Source organism: Corvus cornix, chromosome 2 (assembly GCF_000738735.6).
Source record: "Corvus cornix cornix isolate S_Up_H32 chromosome 2, ASM73873v5, whole genome shotgun sequence".
Lineage (NCBI taxonomy): Eukaryota > Metazoa > Chordata > Aves > Passeriformes > Corvidae > Corvus > Corvus cornix.
The window spans coordinates 134,226,044-134,248,480 of record NC_046333.1 but is presented as its reverse complement, the minus strand read 5'-3'; the positions used below and the strand labels follow the sequence as shown (position 1 = coordinate 134,248,480).

Below are 22,437 nucleotides of genomic sequence, written 5' to 3'. Positions count from 1 at the left end.
AAAATGGAGCTTTGGTAAATACCTAGTAGATATATTGAGGAAACAAAACAGAAAATTAAATAATGAAAAGAAATCATATGTTTCTGCTAAAATAATATTTTCAGTGTAAATGTCTAGTATTACCAACTAGCTAATTTATTTTGGCATTTTAGTAATCTTTTAAAAATTAGTGTATTTATGTAAAAGATGCTTACCAAGGGATTTCGAAAGTGAAAACTCTTAAGAGTCTTCAAAAATACTGAAGTTTAATTAATGAAAGAAAATACCATTTGTTTTTTAAACTAGATGCGTCTCATTTCAAAATGAAACAATTCCTAAGTCTCTATTGTACAGAGAATTTGGTGAAAAATCTTTGTACTGGTTTTGGGCTGAATATATTAGTTATCTTATGCCCCTGTGTGGCCAAGCTGACAGTAAACTCACTTTCACAGAACTGTAAAAAAATCCTAACAATATGTCATATGAGAAACCAAGTTTAGGTAAATCCCCACTTTCCATTTTCTGAGAAAAGCTTCTAATATAAACAGCAATAGCAAAATTGGACTGATAGTCCTCTGTACACTTTGTATCAATTTTAGTCACAAAAGATGCTTGCCATTATGCAGTGATGTGTTAATCTGAATATCGCCCAAAGCAATTGTGACTTCGCAAAGCACGCTGCTACAAATAGAGCATCCGACAGCACAGTATTTGTACACTAAACACTAAATGAAGAATGGCAATCTGAACATCCAGCTTATCTAATTAGTAAAGGCTTAAAATATATTTTAAAACTTTATTGCATTGTCTTTTGTCATTTGAATGAACAGTATGTCACTGAAAGTAATCAGACAAATTTTAGACTGCAAAACAAGCAAACCTCCTTTAGATGCTGTTGTAAAATTTGGATGTAGTGTAAGCACATCGTGTGTTTTCATAAAAGGTCTACTGATTTCTTTTCTGGACACATGAAGAATTTATTCCATAAACTAGCTATTTGCCAAATGCTCAAAATGCAAAACAATTCTTATGATTTCCCAACATGAAAACATTCTAATAATTTTTCAATAAAAAATAACTTACTACCCAGGAAATAGCACCAAAATCTCCAACACAAGTGAAACACAATTTTGAGGTAAAATGATAGCTCTTACTGCTTCAGCTGGCTGGAGTTGGTAATGTCAGACAGAGCTGTGTGGAACAGGAGGGAGGCCCAGCAAACCAGCTCTCTCTTTTACACTCACAGTAGCATCTTACAGGAAAGTGCTGCCCTGTAGCTGGCAAACAAGAACTCAGCTGCAATATTCCTCCGTTAGAAGCTCTGGGAGGGGATAACTAAGCCCATTTAAATGCTAAAATCAATCTGACTCACAAGGAGTTTAGTATCATTTGGGTCCTCTCACATCAGCTACTGCAAAGCCAAACTATGCAAATAAAAATCCAACTCATGTAAAGTTTTTATGGGAAATGATAAAAAACAGTTTAATGTGTGTTCCTGCCAATGTTTAGCATAGCATCAGAGAGCAAAGCCCAAGATACCTGTCCTTCCTTCAACAAAATCTCAGCATATCTAAACTTTCTGAAGAACAAGAACTCCAAGAATAGATATGAAAATTACGAGGAATGTGTATTCAATTACAGTTGTAAATGTGTATTCAATTACAGTATAGTACCTCATTTCCTATGACTTTCTGGTTTACATTTCATTATCTACACTACAATTTGTATGCATTAACCTGTTTTCTTCACATTATTACTTTGTGAAAGCAGCAGTTAATCACTCTGTGTGTGATGTCAGCCTTTATCTTTCTGGACTCTGACTTGTACTTTTTAGATGTAAAAACAGAAAAAAAAATCATTCAAAAGAGAAAGGATCATCAAAGGACAAAATATATAACTTTGAAGACTGAAGAGATAGACCACATTATACCTCATCAAAGCAGACTCTTTTACATGCTGGAGGTACACCACCAGTTCTGAAGCATTAACTCTTAACGCATGAACAATTAGTTTTTAGAAAGTGCATTACATTTATTGTGAAAAGCTTTAAGTCAAAAATCTACCTAAATTATATACTACATTGATTTACTTTTAAGAAATAGAACACTTTTTTTTTAATCAGTAAGACAATCAAAGGACTACTCTCTGAAATAAATGCCAGTGATATTTTTAATGACTTTAATGATTTAATAGATGACTTCTTCAAAGCCCTTTTATCAAGATCCAGTTTAAAATAGAAATACTTATTTGGATGAGGGAATCTTTTTACTCAATTACCTTAAAAACTTTCACCTAACTTTAGTGTCAGAAGACAGAGAAAGCACAAATTATTCTCTCACAATTACTGCTGCATATTGTTTAAAAATTGCACAATGTTTTCTTGAGGCCAAAAGCATTGATACCTAGAAAAACATGACATTGCTCCTTATAAATACAGAAATATTCTCATCCCAAGTACAACAGCCCATAATAGGTAGGAGGCTCAGTTTCCTAACAATCCTTTCTTGTTTGCCAGTTTTCTAGAATAAATATACTCCTAATCTCAGGCACAACAAATGAATAAAATGACTCTGTCTTTTGATTTGATACCATATGCAGCTTTTGCCAAAGTCTCACAAGCAAAAAAAACACCAAAAAGCACCATGCACGTGTATCTGTAAAAAAAAATTAGCAAAAAGCATGCACCTTGATCTACAAAAAGCATGTACTCTGATCTGCAAAAGCAGATCCAGGGAATCAGGACTGGGATGGTAGCTGATTAGAACAGTTGCTAAGGGCTTTGTTGGTTGCTGCAGGCCTGAAACTATGCACTTGGAAATATGCACAGTTTTACAATCACAGCTGATAATACATAAATTATTGCTCCATTTTGTAGAGCTTCAAATATTTCACAGTATACCAAAGGGACATAAGAAAAATTTCATTGAATACAGATTTAATATATACCTAAAAATACCTTAATTCATAACAGTGATTATGATTGCTAAAACTAGCTACATAATTTTGCATTACTAATTAGAAATTCATAACCAAGATAACAAAACTTGAGAACAGTAACATTAAATAAATATTAAAATATTTTGAAAGGAAATATCAGCAGTAAGGGAGAGAATCCTTACAACGAAATTCTGGGAAATAAAATTCTAAGAAATTTCTGAACTATTAAGTGCAAATATCCCTGTATTTAAGAAATAATATCCCATTTTTAAAAGATTTCTCCCACAGAGACAGAGAAGATTAAAATGCTGGATATAGTCTCTGCCTATTACTTCCACCCTTTTTCCAGAATGTTTCCATCAGTGCACTACCTTTATAAAAAACTACAGGATTGTTTTTCTTCCTGACCTGTGCTCCCACTCTCTTAGATAAAATTAATAATATTTTTTTTGGTTAATATTTAATAGCAGTATGAAAAAGTTCTAAACAACGGTGCTATAATATGTTTACTGAATAATGACACAAAAATGAGGCATAATTAATTCATTTTACCCCTCCAAAAATCCTAAGAAACCAATTCAATAACTGTCTCACACCAATAAACAACAACTTCACCCTATCATTTCTAATTCCCACAAAATAACACTATTCACAAAAGGATACCCTACAGAGCTGACTGACCTGCTGCAAAGCATCCACTAATCAGCTATAATTTGGCCAGTTAAAAAGATTATTGAAAAGCATCACACACAGGATCTAAATCTTCTAAAAATAAGGAACTGCTTTCTATTTTGCAAAAGGTATGCATGACTACTAATTTGCATCTTCCAATAAATTATGTATGGTTAAACAGACACATCTCTGAGCATTTAATCTTTTCACTGCCATATCCACACAGAAATCATTTTCTCTGACAAATTTGTTTATGAATATTTAATATACTTTAAGGATTACAGCTAATAATGCTAGCTTCTAATGGCAGCTAATGTACTTGAAAGATACATAACCATCTTAAATATTTTATTCTATCTTTGCTGGCTTCATTTCTGCAGATTGAGTTCTCATGTAAACCCTTACATAAAACATAAAAACACTAACAGACTCACTGCTACCCTAAAAATATTAGTATCTAGGAGTGCAATTATAAAATACCCCACTGAAAAGCATGCAGATAGATTGCCATCAGCATAAAAATAGAAATGATAAAGCAAAAACGTTTCATTTCTACTTACCCAGTGTTGTTCAACGTTTGTCCAAAAAGATCATTTTGTAAAATATTTGGAGGGGATGAGAAAACCCCATGAAAATGAGATAAAACAGAATTGCAGACCTGGCGCAGTGTTTCAAATTGCATTTTCTCTCTTTCTTTCCCTTCTATTTTTCTTCACCACCTGTCTTAAAAGTCATCTATTTTGTACACACCATCAAATACAAATATGCCACTCAAGTTCCATATTTCTCCTGATCTCTGTAAAAACTGTGCCTAAATGAGCAGGGGCTGATAGTTAATTGTACAGTCATTATTCTTCTAATTCAGTCGTAGAAGATTTAGTACCCGAGCGGCTTTCTCCTGACTGTAGCAAGAATTCTAAACAGCAGTAAGCTTTTTGGGCATTCCCAGCTGAAGTGTGAAGCTGAGCTGCTTTCATGTACTCTACTCATATTTCTCTAAGCCTATTAAAAACACGCAGTGAATAGATGCTGTCGTCAGGAGTTTCAGCACATCTGGCTGCCAGCAATAAAATCTCAGAAGTAAAAAAAAGGAGGACGAGGCATCCTCACACTGTTACTACTGTCTAAGAGAAGGAGGATTTCTGCATCTTCCCCTCCTCCTTCCCTCCCCTGTGAAAATGACTAATATCCGTGACCATGTATGTAGAATTCTTAATTTTTTTTTAATGTAAAAGCAGCTCTAAAGGGCAGAAAGACCACTCTAAAAATATTCTTCACAATAAAAACATGTAGCACTGAGACTGTAACAATAGATCTTTTGTCTCATATCTGAAAAGCTATACTGTATCTGAGATAACAGGTTTTTCAGTGCAAACATTTAAATGTAGTATCGATTCATGTATACTGAAGCAAACAGTATACATTCTATACATAGCCACTCTGTCAGGGACTGTAAATACAGCATCAAGGCAATGATGTACCATGCAAACTTGAACAATTGCTAAAAGGAGTGGCTGCATTACACATAAGCACTGCATTTTAAAACGAGACATCTTCAGTATCTTTTAAAAGTTTATTGCACTGAATCAGCCATGATAGAGCCGAGAAAAATCAGTCACTTCTTAGGGTGCTCCAAACCTGTCTACTTCCAGGAAAACCCACTATTTTAGGAGCCTGTGTACTGGTACACATAAGTATGGGATATCAAAGAGCAAGAAGCAGAATCTGTCGTCTAACAGAACAGAGTGAGATTTTGCAACATAATGTGCACTGTGAATACCATGAAATGTACAGAAAATAAGTATCCCTGACTAAAAGCCTTTTTTTCCGCTTTTCTTTCAATGCTTGTGCCAGAGGATGATATTACATAATGGTACAGAAAATATTTTATCACTGTCAAATTGAAAAATAACAATTAAAAGTCTTTTCTTTACGATATCTGATTTTCTATCCACAGCTTTTAACATCTTAGCACTAATTACAAAATCTCCAAATAAACCAACATAAAATGAGGTCCATTACTAAAGCTCTTCCACTGAAAACAATTTGAATCTTAGATGATGTGGGAATAAACATCTTTCCAGCTAATTCAAGTGTGTTGATGTGCTCAGAAGGAAGAAGCCATCCAGGCTTCTTTGGCCAGAAGGATGGCAGCTACAACACAGATTTTAAAAGAAAAAAGAAATAGGAACAAATTCATCTCCTGCCCACCCCCCCAAAAGATATAGAAGACTCCCCACTACCGCCCATGTTAATTTAAAATATCTGCTAATAAAGCTGTTTGCAAAACCCATGTGAAACCCTAAAAATACTACCCAAAATAGTTTTTAATACCGATTTTTCTGTCCATAGCATACTGTGCATTTGTGTTAAAACAGGCTCTATGTCTGTCAAAGCTGGTAAATTTTGAGATCCTGAAGTAGGAACTGATGGATATTCGTGGCTATCTTGCTGTAATAAAATGAAAAAGTAATACTTGTAAACCAGCTCACCTGTATTACAGAGAATTTGTGTTTAGAATGTAAGAAAATTTGCCTTTACATTCATTCCATCAAAAAAATCCCAAATTTTCTTATCTGCTCCAAGAAACAAAATCATCTTGTCACAAAAGATTCAAGTAATTCCAATCAGTATAATATGCACCACATAACAGTTCACAGACAATGTTGTCCATGGAGTAGGTACAAGACCAGTATTTTATCATATATTTCAAGTATATTACCATTTTTTTGTGTGCCTTATGAGTGGTCATCACAATCAAAATACTCCTGTAGTTGCAACCAAGTTCTGAACATTTGACATTCATCTTTCTATGTCTTCATTCTCAGATATTTAAAATGGAAATTATGGTATACATTCTTTTTTTTTCTTTTTCCTATATTTTTTTTAAGCTTGTTCTAAAACTACTCACAAAACACACATATTTGAAACTTTTAATTTTTTGATTTAATTTCGGGTAAGGAATAAAGAGTACTCTGCAGATACTCATGCATGTAAAATGTTTCATAGGGCAAAAATAAAAGTAAAAGAATACTTTTAAAGGCAAATACTTCATAGATGCTGCTAGAAGAATATTCAGCCATAATGAAATGGGGTTTGTGCAAATACATATTTTTTCAGACATCTGGAATTTTCATCAAAATTGAATTTACTGTTGATTTAAAATGCTATTTTTTATTTCAAAGAATGAAAATGAATAGTACAGAATAAAACAGAATTGCCTTTCTTTCCTGACCCTTCTAACGAACTCCAAGAGACCCTTTTGCCAATAAACTGCTTCCTGTATTTATTAGGTTGCCTACAGTATTGTATTGACCCTATAATGTGGACTTCCTACTAACATCTCTTTTTAGGTAAATTCCAAAATTTCATCATTCATCTGAGAAGAATCAATGAAGTAAGGAGACCTAACAAGAAAAAGCTGAAGGGAATGGAATAAATGAGCATGAGCATGAGCAGAGTAGGCTCTGCCCACTGCATTCCTTTGAGAATCAGAATGCAACTGACAATCAAAAGTCAGTAGAACCACACATAAAATTTATCTTCTGTACATTGATACTGTTTGAGAACAAAATAGTACAGGTACTAGTTACCTTAGGTCAATGCTGTTATGGATCTTCAAATGCATCACTGTTTCTTGTACTAAAAAATTCCTGTTGTGAAGGGCAGTGATTTAGTATAATTTCTAAGATTCAGGAAATTATACTCTCAGCATTCCCAAATTAAAAGCTTCACATAAGAATGTGGGAAAAGATAGTGATTAGTTTTCTACCTATTTGATATTTAACTTGAGATCTCCTTTTCTGTCCTTCAAGGCTCTCACTCTACACTCTCCAATACCTGTATTAGAAGAAAAAGAGGTCCTACATGCACAGGCTTCTTTTTTTTAGAACACCCCTAATTGTGTACTTAATAAGCACCAGGTAAGCCAAGCTCTGCTCAAGCACTTGTGTTTCTAGCATTTCCTATCCTTTGAGGGCTTCACTTTGACAGTGATCTTTATTATGGTATTTGGTGTATTTATACTTGAAAAAATATATATGTACATGCTCTTGCTATGTATGGTTTAATAATAATAAATTTCATTTACAGACCAATTTCATAGAGGATTTCATAGAAATGAAGACCAAGTACTTCAAAGATATTGCAGAGAAAGAGCAAAATGAGTACCAGATAGTCTGAACAACTACCTGACATGGTTGGCAGCCTATTTCAAAATGAAAAGACAAGCCTGAGAAAGCATCATTGGATCCATTAAGCCAAGCTACATTGAGGTCCATACACATACCTCTCTCTGTAGCCAAACCGAATCTTAATAAGCACCCAGCAGCTACAAGTTTTTAAGAAGAAAAATTATTCTAGAAAGCTCCCAAATATGGGCATTTTTCAATTTATATAAAATGTTTCTATTTCAAACATAAGATTAAACTTCCTTGAATTGATTCTAGATTTCAGAAACATGAATCTGTTATACAAAAAAGTTGACAATATGTACAAATGTTTGTTATCTCAAACATTACTTACATGCATCGCTTCTTATTATAGGCATATAAAAAAGATTTCACAGGACATTGTATTTTAATCAAGGTGAAGTCATACAACCCTATTAGAGCTATACATTACAGCTTATAAGGCAAAGATTTTTCTGTGATAAAACACACTATCAAGAACAATTTTGGATTCAATTCCATTCTAATCTACTGGATAGTATGTAAGTAAGGATGGAAAAGCAGACGAAAATGGTAGAGCTGAGTCACTAGGAGTTTGGGGATAAAAGTGGGATTTTTTAAATGTACAGAAAGTCTAATGTCTACTGTTTTTTCCATCTAGATACTACAAAAAGTTTTGTAATTAATAGCACATAAATACCTGTATTACACCACCACTGCTCTCCAATACGCCCTTATCAAAGCACTTCATTAAATACTCATTATTAGAAATTTTTGACTGACATTCATTATGAAAAGAAAAAACTTCTGAACAAATTCTTTTCAAACAGATAAGTTAACAATAGTGGCCTTGGACATTATATAGTGTTGTATTATTACTGTTGATCAGACTACTCCTTTTGGGTCAGCAAACTGATGCTCCAAGGTGGGACATGATTTTAAGGAATATTGGAAATTCCATTCAAGGATGGACATTTCACTTTCACTACTGCAAGCAGACTTTCTTTTGGGATAAAGCACATACTCATTTGTATTTCATCACATCAATGTTCAAAGGTTCAGTTTCACAAGAGAAGTTCAGCAACTAATGCAAAATCTACAACTGTAAATTTGAACACATACAACAGGAACCAGAGAAGTCAGTATTCTGAATACTTACTATAGGAAATAATAAAGAAAGGGATACTGAGAAAGCCTCAAACTCAAAAGGATAAAAGTACCTAAATCCAGGCTACAGGGAAGCATCGGTCTCTGTCCAAGAATTGTAAAAATGAATCCTCTTGTTGTGCTGGCACCTGAGCAGTCATTCAAAATGCACCATTCTTCTTATTACAGGTAGCTGGGCAGTTAGAACAACATTAGGAAGCATGGAAAACTGAGTCCCAGGTTTCTCTACTGGCTTCCTAAAATATATCCACAAAGCTTTTATCAACACCCCTCTGGTTATTCCTAAGGGAATCTGTCTTTGCTGTTGACGCTGTTCTCTCTCACGTAAAATAATTAAATATTGAAAGAACTATTTAATTCACTGAGTTAAACATTAATCAAGAATGGAAAAGTGATACTGATTTTAATCCTTGGTAGTCAGGTCACAGATCTACAATGGAAGATACTGAAATTCCAGCTAAGAGACCAACCCTTGTTACAGAAAATATCCACAACCAGAGTATAGTTATATAAAAGAAAGTAAATGCATCTTCATCTTACACCATAAAATACTGGGTTTTTCTTTCTTGTGTTTTATTCCCAGTATCTTCACATTTCTTTGTTTCTTTAATTTTTGAGGCATTCCATCTATATTCATTTAATTCTTTTCAGTGTCCTTCTTCATATTTGTCCCATATAGCCATTTAAAAGTAATCTATACTCTCCCTTTAGTATAAGTTACACTGTTTAAGCCAATATATGAGACTTAGAAGCCTGGACAGTCCATTCATCCCTTTTTCCCTCCATATTACCATCTATCATTATAACTAATATGCTTGAGGAGACAGGTTAATTTCATAGGGCATAAGTGTTTATATAGTTAAATTCCAACAATCTCTGTGAAAATTTGTATCATCACAGGAGGAGAAAGACCCCAGTCAGTGTGCATAGAGGAAGAGTGGGTAGAACTGAGAGCCATCACTCATTGACTTTCACAGCAGAAAGACAGTCAAGAGTATGGTCAGCAAATAGCGACAACACTGCCATCTGAACATTGACAAAATTATGAAAAGTGATAGGAAAAGATGCTTAAGTTACTGAGGTCCTCCACCACATCACAGAAGAAATAGGATAGAAAAACATGAGATACCATTATAGGCTGTACTGATTCTGGAGATCATGGAACTGCCTTCCCAGGTGTATTTAACTCCCTCTTCTTCATTTTCCCTCAGACTTGCTGTCACTGACATCCCATGCACAAAGGACTCACAAAAGTTCATCTCCTGTTCCACCAGCAGTAATACCAAACAACAAAATAATAGTAATTTATCCTCAGAATAAGCTTCAAAAAACAGTTAATTATCACAAACCTTGTAAGCGTATTCTCTATTAAATATTTTAGAATATGAAGCTTAAGTGATGTGATTAAGGCTGCAGGTAAGAGTAATGTCACTGGTCCACACAAGATGTGTGGACCCCAAGCCCCTCTCATACTTGCTGCATAGGATACTAGAACTTTGCTGTTCCAAAGTCTGTTGAGCTACACTTCTTGTAGCATCAACTGTTTAAGTAGCCTAATTCCAGTGAAATCAGGGATAACACTGCATGCCAACAGTCTTTGGATTAAGGCCCAAAAGCGCAGTTCAACACTATGCCTCTAGCACGTTTCCAAATACTGGAACTGCTCTAGTGCCAGTGGAAGCAGTCTGTGCACTGTTCCTCAGTCACAAACTCACCCAGCAAGGGCAACAATACTCAAAAAGGTTAAGAGGATGCTCTGATTAATCTGCTTACATTGAGGATAAAATAAGTTGTCAGTTTACCTTTAGCACCTTTACAGGTATCTGGATATTCCCATCTCTGAAAATTCTCAGTTCTTATGTCTTCAATACACAGGGAAAGAAAGGTAAGCAACTGTTTACTTTCTAATAAAAGACAAAACTAACCCTGACATGTATAGATTCTCAAGGAAGTCAGGGAGTACAAAGTACATCAGCCCAAAAAGCCAAGTCTTGATGGGAAATTCCAGATTAGCTTCGGACTTCCTAAGCAGGAAAGTGCCAACTTTCCTTAATTAGTTGTGCTGAGTTCTGTGAGGATACAATGTAACTCATTTGCCTGTATCTCATCAGGGTCTAAGTAAAGGAAAGAAATTATCATGATCCACTGATCAGAATGGCTTTAAAACATTCTAAAAAGTGGCAAGCAAGTTAAACATGATATTTTGCCTGCATACTTACTAGTTAGGAAAGACTATATTCTACAAATAAAATACTTGGAAGCTGAGATTTTATATTTTTTTAATCACTTTCTGTTTAATGAAATTCTAAATCTATCACAGGAAAAAATAAAGACTTGTGAAAGTTAAATGCCAGATGACTTAAAATAAATACTTCTACTGATAAAATAATTCTACATTTTTTAAAACTCAGATAATACAAAGGTAGGTCTAACTTCTTTCCATACCCAGATACTAGGAAATGTGCCATATGTTCACTTGGGAAATCCTACTGTTAAGCCTGGTATGGACAAATACGAAAACTGGCACTGACCACACACAAATTGCGCATTTGAGTATGAGTAAGACAGAGGAAAAAAACAAACAAATTAGACAAGGGAAATAGGAAAATGATAATTTGAAAACCTTCTGCTATTTATTATGATAGACTATACCACAACAGTACTAATTCTTAAAATGAATCAGTAAGTATGCCTCACACCTGGGTATACCTCCCAGTATAATTATTTCTAAGATATCTTTAAGATTAATAACTTTGACTTAATGGTTAATTTCCTTAGCTCAATACAGATTATGGCTTCTCAAACCTCTCTGAGGAATTCTCTTTAATACATTAGCTGAAAGGCAATATGGGAAATTTTATTTAAATATGACAAGGCATAGAATAGTTGAAAATAATTACATAATATGTATCATTTTAATTTCCCTTATCTTTTTCCTTCTGAATATTACACAATATATACAGCTTGCCTGATCTGCAATAAAACTCCAGTGCCTTGTTCTACCTCACTGCCCACAGTTCTGGGCATTTCTAAGTATTCCTTGCTAAGGGAAGTCTATGCTTAAAAACGAAGATGTTACTGATTTTAGGCAGATTCAGAGGTTGTATTTAGATTGTTTGACCTTAATAACAAAGACAATCAGATTCATCCCACCTAAATGTAGATGGCTAAGGAGTGCAGTTTAGAAAGCTAGCCACCTTTTTCTTTCTGTATAGTTAATAGAAAGAAAGGGGAACATGTAGGGGGAAAAAAATCATGTGACCCAAAATTACATGAGCACCCAAAAATAGGTTTAAAGAAGTGTTCTTATGGTTGTCTAATTACTTTATTTATGAGGTAGGAATATAACTCTGTGGTTGCATTTCTATTGCTAGATCTGAGAACACTTTCCAATTCCTGTCTTAGCTGTGTTCTGACACCATACCTGAAAAAAATCCAGGTGTGTGCATTCTCTTTCTTTTTCCAACTCATGCGTTTTCTCCACATATAACACAGGTATTTTAGGGATCTTCATGGTTTCTAGCAAAACTCCTATTAATGGCAGACATCACATATAAAAAAGAAGCCTTCAAATCCAGGGATATGGGGTTTTTAAACCATTATCCTGACCTAAGACATAATTTATATAAAGAGCTACTGAGGCAGAAATTGCATTTGGCAAACAAGAGAAACCAACCCATTTGTCTAATAAATGTACAAATCAATTCTTCAACCTGCAAGAGCATGATTCTATTTTGTACTAAAATAATTCCTACATGCTACTAATTTTTTTTTTTTTTCATTTCTGCAGGGCTGGTCAGCTTCCTACAGGAGAAATCCATCTCCAGAAAATAATTTTCTGGAAACTCTGGGTCAAATGATGATCCCATAATCAGTTCTCTGCTTTCCTCAGAGCTCTGATAGTTCACTGAAATGGCTAGGCATCCTAACCTTTTAGTATAAATACATACATTTGTCCATGTCCATACATGTAGTGTATAATATATAAAATTTCTAGAAGTATTAAAGGAGTACTACTAAGGTTGAAGAATCAGTCAGAAAAGGTCAAAGTGAGACTTCATTCCCCTGGCTAAAAGAATAGTTCCTTTACCCAACAGGAACATCAAGTTTTTTATACACTGATTGAAGAAGTAGAGAAGTACATGGATACAGAAGGCCCAATATTCAGTAGATGCTGCACCTTGCAGAACGTGTGGTTTAGAATAATATATTTCAACTAATTTTACCTTCAGCTGGCTTAAAATTAATTGATATTTCCTTGCACCTCATTATAGTACATGAATCCTGCTTTATGCCTCATTTGCAGTTCAGGATGGTTCACCAATGAGATGTGTCTCACTAGACAAGAACTACTGGCCTAGAACAGAGATGTGATTGATTTTTGCAACAGTGCACTGAAAACTTCATCTGCTACAAAAGAGATTTTAGTTCCTCACTTTCATAAAAGCGGATCATTTTTCACCTTTCAAAAACACAAAATGTGATTTAAAATACTACTAACAAAGTATTATGCATGATTAATAACATAAAATACTAATAACAGAACCTGAAGATACACTCACTAACAGTTTCCAGATACCTGTCTTTCCTCTCCATTTCAAGATGAGGTATTCAAGGTGCAAGTTGATTTCTTCAGTGCTCACAGGCAGTTTGTACTTATATCCCTTATTCTCCAAGTTACAGAAGTTTAAGCAGTCAGCAAAAAATAAATCCTATGACAATCCAACGATGATTACCAACTACATAAATGCTCCCAGCGCAGAAATTATTCCAATATACATGTTCAGATAAAGAGACAATGTTTTCTTCATGAAAGACACAGTTACCACAGTTATGACATCCTTTGCACAAGCTCTTTTTTGGTGAGCAGGCTGATCATAAAGTTCCTTGTTATGTAAAGAAAGTAACAGTTACATTGATCCTGAAATCCATGGTGGTTATACATTGCAGAAATTGGCTCTCATTCACAATGAATTTGGGAGTTTAATTAATTTTAGAAATTACTTTTATTCACTTGGAAAATATCTTGAGATTTATTGCTGTATCTCTACTTTCAGATGACTGATTTGGTTCTTAAAGGTACAAACTTGTGTTGAGTGTCAATGTGTCCAGGTGATCTGTGATGGAAACAAAGACTAATATATGTGCAAACTAAAAGATAGATCATTGAACAAATGACAGTAAGATTAATATCAGTCTTTTCATTTAGTTTAACAGAAGCTATGACAACACATCTATGCACTAGATTGTTTATTAATTTTTGCTGTTCAGTATACTGATAAAAAATTTGAGCCTTCCATATCTTGGGGATGAGTTCAAAGAGACTAATTTATCTTCCTTTCCTGTCATTATGAGATTTATGGTCTCCTGGGTTGCTCCTATATTCAGCTTATTGGAATACCAGAAAAATATTTTCCTGCTGATCACACACTTCTGGAATTTATTTCCTTTGACAGTGTCATGGAGCCTGGGTTTTATAAGCATTAAGGCTGTGTAAATATTTTACTTTGGAAAGATTTCCATTTAATACAGGAGTTCTATTTTAGTGGCATAAAGGCAGCATTGGCCATTTGGGAAGGGAGTTAGGGTTAATTTCATAATTGATTGTTGTAACTGTAAGGCTTCATGATACTTGGTGACATACCACAGAATAAATTTCTAAATTAATCTCATTTTCAGAGACCAAAAAAGTGCTTCTGAAAGAAAAATCTGTATGCCCCTTAGAGAGTGAAATCTCCTGGTTTGGTTAGCTTCACCAGGCTTAATGCCGAAAACAACTGGCAGCTTTTGAGAATATCTACCAAAAGGACACAAACATTCTTGTAAAAGCTCTTGGTTACTTGAAGGAGGAGCAAAGAAGTAAAGTAGGTAAAAATTATCCAGATCTATGTTAGTGCATCAGTCATTACTGCAATGCAGTTTATCACTATCCAAAACAATTTTTTTGAGAAGTTGAGACACTATTAGTACTGCACTTAATATCCAAAGCTCCAGAGTTTGAGTCCCATCCACAAAATATTCCTATCTTTTCCATTATTTTAGTGATGTATCTTCCTCTTTTCCTTCTTATTCTGGTTCTCAGGGTCTTTATATTTGATATTCTAATTTTGGAAAGAATGTCTGCATTAAAAAAAATCTGCTGAGTAGAAATTAAATTATTCTTTACTTCAATTTTACTTTATTCAGAAGAGTAAATATCTTGCTTCAAATATTGATATACATTTTGTAAATGAAAGTCAATTCTTCAGTCTTCATTGTATGTACTTGAGACATGAGAAGCACCAAATTTACATTGTTTTATAAGAAATGCATATCCAAGTTAAATTTGGTTTCTTTGAAGAATAACTTTTTGTTGTAGATCCTGTTAATAAATGGTACAGGAAGATTAATCACTACATGTCCATTTTAGGAATAAAATGCAATTATCTCATCCTAGTGAGGAGGTGGAATTGCTGAACTAACCTTTGAGTTGTCAAATTTCTTATATTCAAGGGTTGAAATTGTCGAACTAATTGTGATTCCTCTTCCAGCTTAAATATTTTTCACAGTTCTAACTGCAGCGTAAAGATACAACTGAAGCAGGTCATTTTTTTGTCAGCCCAGCACCTCATGCCAGAGTCAAAAAGATTCAATTAAAATTAATCTACCTCTTGGAAAAAAAAAAATGAGTTTGTGCACTGATTTGGAACTTTAGAATACAATGCCTTTCTGAAGCTTCCCAATTTATTTGGCATTATAAAGTAAATCAGATGTTTTTTGCTTTAATCTCCTCTGCCTTGCTAGGTATTTTTAAAATTTTTTAAGTGATCATCAAGAACTCATTTTAAGTCCAGAATTTTCACAAAGTCATTACAAATGTAACCTCTTGCAGCTAAAATGCATTTCTTTCTATCCCAACATTACCATAAAAACTCTTGCCCTTGCCATTTTCTTTTTACAAAGAGAATGGGGTTTCTGCAGGAAAGTTCATGGTTCATCCTATTACAAGCTGCATAATAGAAACTTGCTTAGGCAGATAAATTACATCTAGGGACCAATTCAAGCATATAATACCAGCTGACAAAACACTGGACCAGAAATTTGGAAAACTGTGTTTGGAGCAAGTTAACCTCTTGATATTCTATGAAGATGATACAGTGACTGAGGTCCCTAATAGCATTTTCAGAAAGCTCAGTGCTGCAGAACCTGGTACTTGCTGATGTCATTTTCTAAAAACACCAGGGCATAATTACAAGCCACGGTGTTGCATAGTGCAGGAAGTCAGAACAAGTTCCATGTATACACAGCCCACTGCATATCATATACAGATATTACCTTGGATTTTAAAACTTCACTTTAAGAGTCACTGACTTCAGGTCACCTACATTTGCTACTTAACTTGAAATGACATTACTGCACTAATTTGCTGAAACTATTCCCTTAAAATGTCTGTGGCTGTCTTCATTCTGGTTCATAGAGAATGTGGAGAGCTCTGGTTTTTTCTGAAAGGCACAAATTAAGATCTCTCAAAGCTTGGGAGAGAAGTGTCCAATCAGTTCACCACAAAACTGAAAGGACACTTAGGAATGGTTGAGAAATTGTTGGTTGTAAAGTGAGGAAAAGAAGTAAACTACATCAAGGGGAAAGTAAAAGAAGTGGCTTAGAGAAGAAAAGAATGTCTGGGTTTAGGTGAACAAAGATCATGGGTATATCTTTGAAAGCACCTTCAATGTCTAGCACTTGGTTTTGTTTCTCACACCAGTGAGAAAAAGATGGTGATACACAAAAGAAATGAGGCAATAAAACAACTAACTAAATAATTCTATAAGGACATTCCAGAGTAGGCAAAGGGATGAAAGGATTTGTCTTGAGGAAGGGGCAGAAAAAGAAACAGAATAATCATGATAAAGACGAGGTAGAAAAGAAAATCATCGAATTACAAAAATATGGTCACCTTGGTCCTATTAAATTCATTTTTGTTACATTTTTTCCTCAAATCTGACTTAATAAAATAGATTGACAGTTACTAAAATTTTTAATTTTACCATGTAAAAGATAAGTGACAACTAAATTGCACTACAGAAGTGATTTCTTTATCATTTGTGACTTCTAGAGACACAAAAGAAAAGCCAAAGAATTTGCACCAGTAGCAACTATGCAGACTCATTTTTTTATTTTGGTCTATATAGCTATGGTAAAAAGTATGAAAACAAAAAGCCATTCATTGAATTGCTTACTGCAGATCCCAGAATCACTTGGCTGCTAGAAACAATAAACTTGTCTTAGCAGAGTTCTTTAACAAATGTTAGAAATTTCCCTCAGCTGCACTCCACAGATGTATCTTATTCACCTTTACACATCATTTTCTTTTAAATACGAAATTTTAAAAAATCTTTTATTTATATTTCTTAAGGAACTTAGCCTCCAAAGAACAGAGGACAGTACAACTAAGGATTATGAGCACACAGTGAGCACTAACATTCGAGTTTATGCAAGGTCAACAAAACTGTACTTGAAGACAATATGCTCAACCCAGAAAGGTATTGGCCTCATTAATTTTAAAAAATAATTTATAAATGCTGCTACCCTCAATTTTTTCTGATATTGCTTTTTTACAGGATCAGTTTAGTTAAAAGCAAAACTACATTTAGTGTCATAAATGTTAGCTGCAGTCAGTACTTATAAAAATGTTAAATATTCTGATACAGATGATATCTGTGCTTATAGATTTAGGTTATTAACAGTCTTAGCACAGGTGAAGACATAGCTGTGCTATACAGAAATGTAACACTGCAAAGGAAGGTCAAACTCCCCTTCAAAGATACCAAATATCAGCACTGAATATCCAGACTTCCCTGAGCTCAGGACTGAGTTAAAGTCAAATAATAAATGATAGCTTTTAATAAGTAACATGCAACAAATGTCAATTGAGAAAAAAAATAAAGTAATCAGTAACAGTAAGCAAAATAAAAACATCACGTTGTAATGGAATTATTTTTGAGAAGGCTCTCTACTGCAAACTGTGAGAATGAAATTCTCTAAAATCAACATGAGATTAGCTCACTGCAGAGAATGATTGCAGCTGAGTTAACATTGTCACTTAAAGCTGGAATTAAATATTTTTGTTATGTTCTCAGTTAAAACACTCTAGTGTTTGAAAAGGAACATGGCAGTTTTAGACTGTTTATTAAGGTAGGTTAGTTCTGCTACAGTTACAGAATTTTCCTCTTCTCTTTCTCTCTTTTCCAAACAGATTATCTTTCTCAAAAAAAAAGGATCCAAAATTGTAGCTAACATTGGTCAGAGGCCCAATGCTACTCAATACAGGTTCCAGAGCTACTCAATACAGGTTCCAGAGCTAGATAAAGACTCATCTTAAAATAATAATAAAAGGTATCTTTTAGTAAAAAATAATCAGTTAAGAGAAAAAAAAAGGGGAGGAAGGGAAGCAATGCACAGCTCAGAAAAACCACATTGAAGTCACAGTGTCGCTGCACATCCTGAACGTTGCGTCAGAGTTGACACTGTTCACATGAGCTAGAGATCCACAAAACCAGTATTAGGAGACAAAGAACTGTACAAGGAGTTCCATTTCTCAGAAAACAGACAGTTCTGCAAAGGTAATGGAGAGTAAAAGCTCCACCTCTTTTCCAGAAATGAGAACAGAATGCATATGCTACAGTCCATTGCAACCTAACAATGACAGGTAGAAAAAAGGTGTACCCCACTATAGGTAGTCTGGACTGTTAGTAGACAACGTAAATATCATTCAGGAACTCCTTACAGAGACCTTGCATTACAAATGATATCAAAACCCTTACTCATCTTTGTAAGCAGGTGTAGCTTAATCCTTGTCATAAGTGTCTAATTATTCCATTAAAATTTCAGTCTTAAAGGATTTTTGACTTTCTTGGACCCAAGGTACTTATTCTCAATAATTAAATACTGCAATTTCTCTGGCTCTCTTCCCATAAATTTCTATTGCTTCCTCTGTCCAGAGTTTTTATTAAATTATTTTTTAATGTCATTTGAGATTGAGACAGCAGATAAACCTAACTTCAGTTTCTACCTGAAAACTGGAACAGCCATTAAATGCTGATCCATGTCCTTAATCCTATGTGTAGAGGAATTAAATAATCAAAAGAGCAGTTCTGTGAATAAAAAACTAATTTATTTGTTCTAAACTGTTATCTCAAGAATCACAGAAAACATACAGTGAAATGAAAGCTAAGAAACAAAAGCAAAACTACGGAGACTAGTTTTAAGTTATTGGTTTTACTTTAAAGCTTTAAAGACTATTAAAGTGGGAAAAAATGCTGGAATGGGAGTAGGAAGATGAATATAAAACCTTATTCAGATGCAGTTCCAATCCTGTAAAACTTCAATCTTTAGCTAATATGTTAAAAATACTGTAGGGTACATCTAAAGCCCTTTGCATCTGCTCCAGCACAAGTCACTGAGAGGTCTTTGCAGTCATGCATGGAAATGAATACTGGTTCAGTTTGAAACTCAACCTGCAAAATTCTTGCATGGAGTATTAGATTTATTCATTAAGTGAAAGAATATAATTATGCTTTTCAACAGTTGTGGGGGTTTTGCTATTGTGGTGGTCAACAATCTTTAAAGAAATCATACCATTTTTCATAATTTACATAAAGAATTCCAAAAGGTTTAGAGACCCTGTTTTCTGAGTATGAACAAATCTGCACACAGCTTTATCAGTCTGACTCTTCAATACCAACACACTTATTTTAAATACTGTCTCGACACAATTATTTTAATATTTCTCACTGTCTATAAATATGTCAGCAGGTAAAAAAAATTGGTAAAAGAGTTAAAATACCTCTTTTACTTGAAAATCAGGTAAAATACTTTGCTTTCAAATATGCTTAGTCTCCACAGGTCCAAGAAAAGAGGTTTTAACACATCTGGCCTAGAAATCTATCAACTCAGGTACTCAGAAAAAATCAAAATCAGAGGTTGCACTACAGTGATGTGTCATAAGTGTTGCAGCAGAAAAATAGTGATAATCTCAAGAAATGGGCAGTTTTCAGCCTTTCCAAAAGAAGTATAATTTACTGACTTTAATGTTACACTGTCATATTTTAAATTGCAATAAACTACCATCAGTGCTGTTCTCAGTGTCAGTTGTTCATGATCCAGCAATTAAAGAAGAATCATTTTAAAAAGATATGAACATGAAACAGATGGACAGACATTTTCATTTTTTAATTCATGCTGCTCTTTCACATTTCTCGTCTCACTTATGCCTGCTTTTTCCTCTCTACTCCTTTTCTCCCTTGTTTTGGTCTCTTTTTTCCTCTCTTTTCACACCCTGACATCCCCAACTGCAGTCCCAAAAGACAGATCCTACGCTGCCAACTCACACTGGCATTCCTCCGAAGAATGGAAGGATAGGAACACAGGAAACCACTTTCATGCTACTGCCATTGGTAACACAATAGAATAAAGCCTTTATATGTGGAAAGCACATGTATACATTTCATAAAGAATACATGCACAAATCCTGCATTTTCAGACCCAAGTAGCCTCAACACTCTTGTTTGCATTTCTCACTGAGAATAAAATGCATTCTCCAAGACCACGATATAGTGTGTAGAAAACACCCTAAAAATCCTCTTTTTCTTCTGAGGTAAGAGGGTTGATAGAAAATAAACCCCCAAATACATATGTAACTCTGTAAGGAGAAGACAAGGAAGAGGGAAGTAGGATATATCTTTACTGTGTCTGCTGGCCTGGAAAATAAATACCGCTGTTGTGCAACTCTGCAGCTGCTCACTCTCTCAATTTGTTGTTTTCATTCTGGTTTTTATGATTTAATCTCATATCCTTACAGTTAATCTGAAAAGGGTTCAGGCAGCTTTATTTATTAGTCTTGCTTCAGATCATGAGCTTACAGATCATGATCTTTTCCTGTACCAAGAACCAATTCTCTTTTTGTGACAAGGCTCACCCTCTGATAGATGTAGCAGGAATAAATTGACTAAGGACATATTAAAATGAACTTTCTCACAATATTTTCACTTTCTGGTTTTTTCATTGAATCTCATGAAAAATATCCTTGAGGAAGTTTTTCTTCCACTAATACAATGCATGACAAATATATATCGTAAAATTAAAGTTTTAATTTTCAAATTTTGAAGAACTTTTTGGTTTCATACAATACAGATTAGGAAAAATAATAGTAATTTTTTTAAACCCTGAAAAATTCACATCTACCTGAACTCCATAACACCATTTCAGATATATATTAATACCTGTGTCATTGTAACCTTTCTTTGGGAAGATGCATGAGTTGTTTACTACTTTTAGAGAGCTATGTATATGTACAGAATAAAGAAGCAACACCTCTGGAATGTCACAAAATATTTACAGTTTAAAACACTGAGTTCATATGTGGAAAATTACTGAAATGGCTTTACAATGGATCCTACTAAGACTAAGAAAAATAATTCTTTTACAAGCCAAGTATGGCAACACTGTGTAAAGGTCTAACAATTCTAAGGCAAAGAGAATGACAAATAAAAAAGCTTCATATCAGCATTAAGGTTCCCGTTTCCCAAATTTTCATATTAGGATGTTGTACACATTTTAATATCATATCAAATAATATTATACATTATAAATGTGGGCTTTGGAATGAAGAAACCAACCATTTCACAAGCTGATTGCCCGCTGCAAAATGACTGAAAAAAAATACTATGTCTGTTGAAATTATTTCCCTGCTAGAAAGAAAACACATACTGTATGATGAGTAGTGTAGGTCTTGGGAACAACAGACTACTTGAAAGATCTTGATGAAAAAAAAATCAGACCCCTTTACCTAATCCAGAATTAACTTGAATCTGTAGATCAAAGAACTGCAGCCACAAATCTACCATCTGTGCTCAGCAGACCTCAGAATAGACCTTCTGAGTCTATGGATTACTTAAAATAATATTTTGCATTTCTTTGATTCACATCATTTTGCAGTTTTCAGGGAGTCTAGTGTTACACTGTATCAGCATTCATACAACCCGCACACAAGCTTGAGTCTGTGGAAACCACTACAAACCATCAGTTCAACTGTGCTGTAGTGGGTTGAACCTGAGTTGATGGACAGTCTTTTAGACTAATGACGCTTCTCCCAATTTACGTATTTAAACCGCACGGAAAGGCGGGAATTGCCTTTCGTTCCAGCTCGCCTGCCAGAAGGTAGAGGAGGCCTCAGAGCCTGCGGGCCCACCGGGCTGGGACGGGCCCCTCCCCCCTCCCCTTTTCCCAAAGCTGCGGCACGGACCATGGGCCACTGGGGGGGAACTGTCCCGAGCGCGAGCAGCTCAACCAGCCATGGACTGCCACACAGCTAAACCAGCCATGGACTGCCACACAGCTCACCAGCCATGGACTGCCGCACAGCTAAACCAGCCATGGACTGCCACACAGCTAAACCAGCCATGGACTGCTCACAGCTAAACCAGCCATGGACTGCCACAGCTAAACCAGCCATGGACTGCCACACAGCTAAACCAGC

The 22,437-nt window shown here is 34.7% G+C and overlaps 1 protein-coding gene across 49 annotated transcripts in view; it reads right to left on the bottom strand.

Annotated features, from left to right (window-relative positions):
• RIMS2 (regulating synaptic membrane exocytosis 2) overlaps positions 1 to 22,437 on the bottom strand; it is a 454,433-nt gene that overhangs the window by 310,601 nt on the left and 121,395 nt on the right. For 5 of the 49 annotated variants that reach the window (XM_020584074.2, XM_020584072.2, XM_020584071.2 and 2 more), the window contains exon 1: positions 4,149 to 4,713. The exons of 35 other annotated variants lie outside the window; for them this stretch is intronic. In XM_020584074.2, the coding sequence (XP_020439663.1) occupies positions 4,149 to 4,270 (122 nt within the window). In that variant the 5' untranslated portion in view covers positions 4,271 to 4,713. Of the gene's footprint in view, positions 1 to 4,148; positions 4,716 to 22,437 lie in introns of those variants that run through there. 9 more of the 49 variants (XM_039548398.1, XM_019289234.3, XM_039548385.1 and 6 more) reach the window with 3 other exon arrangements.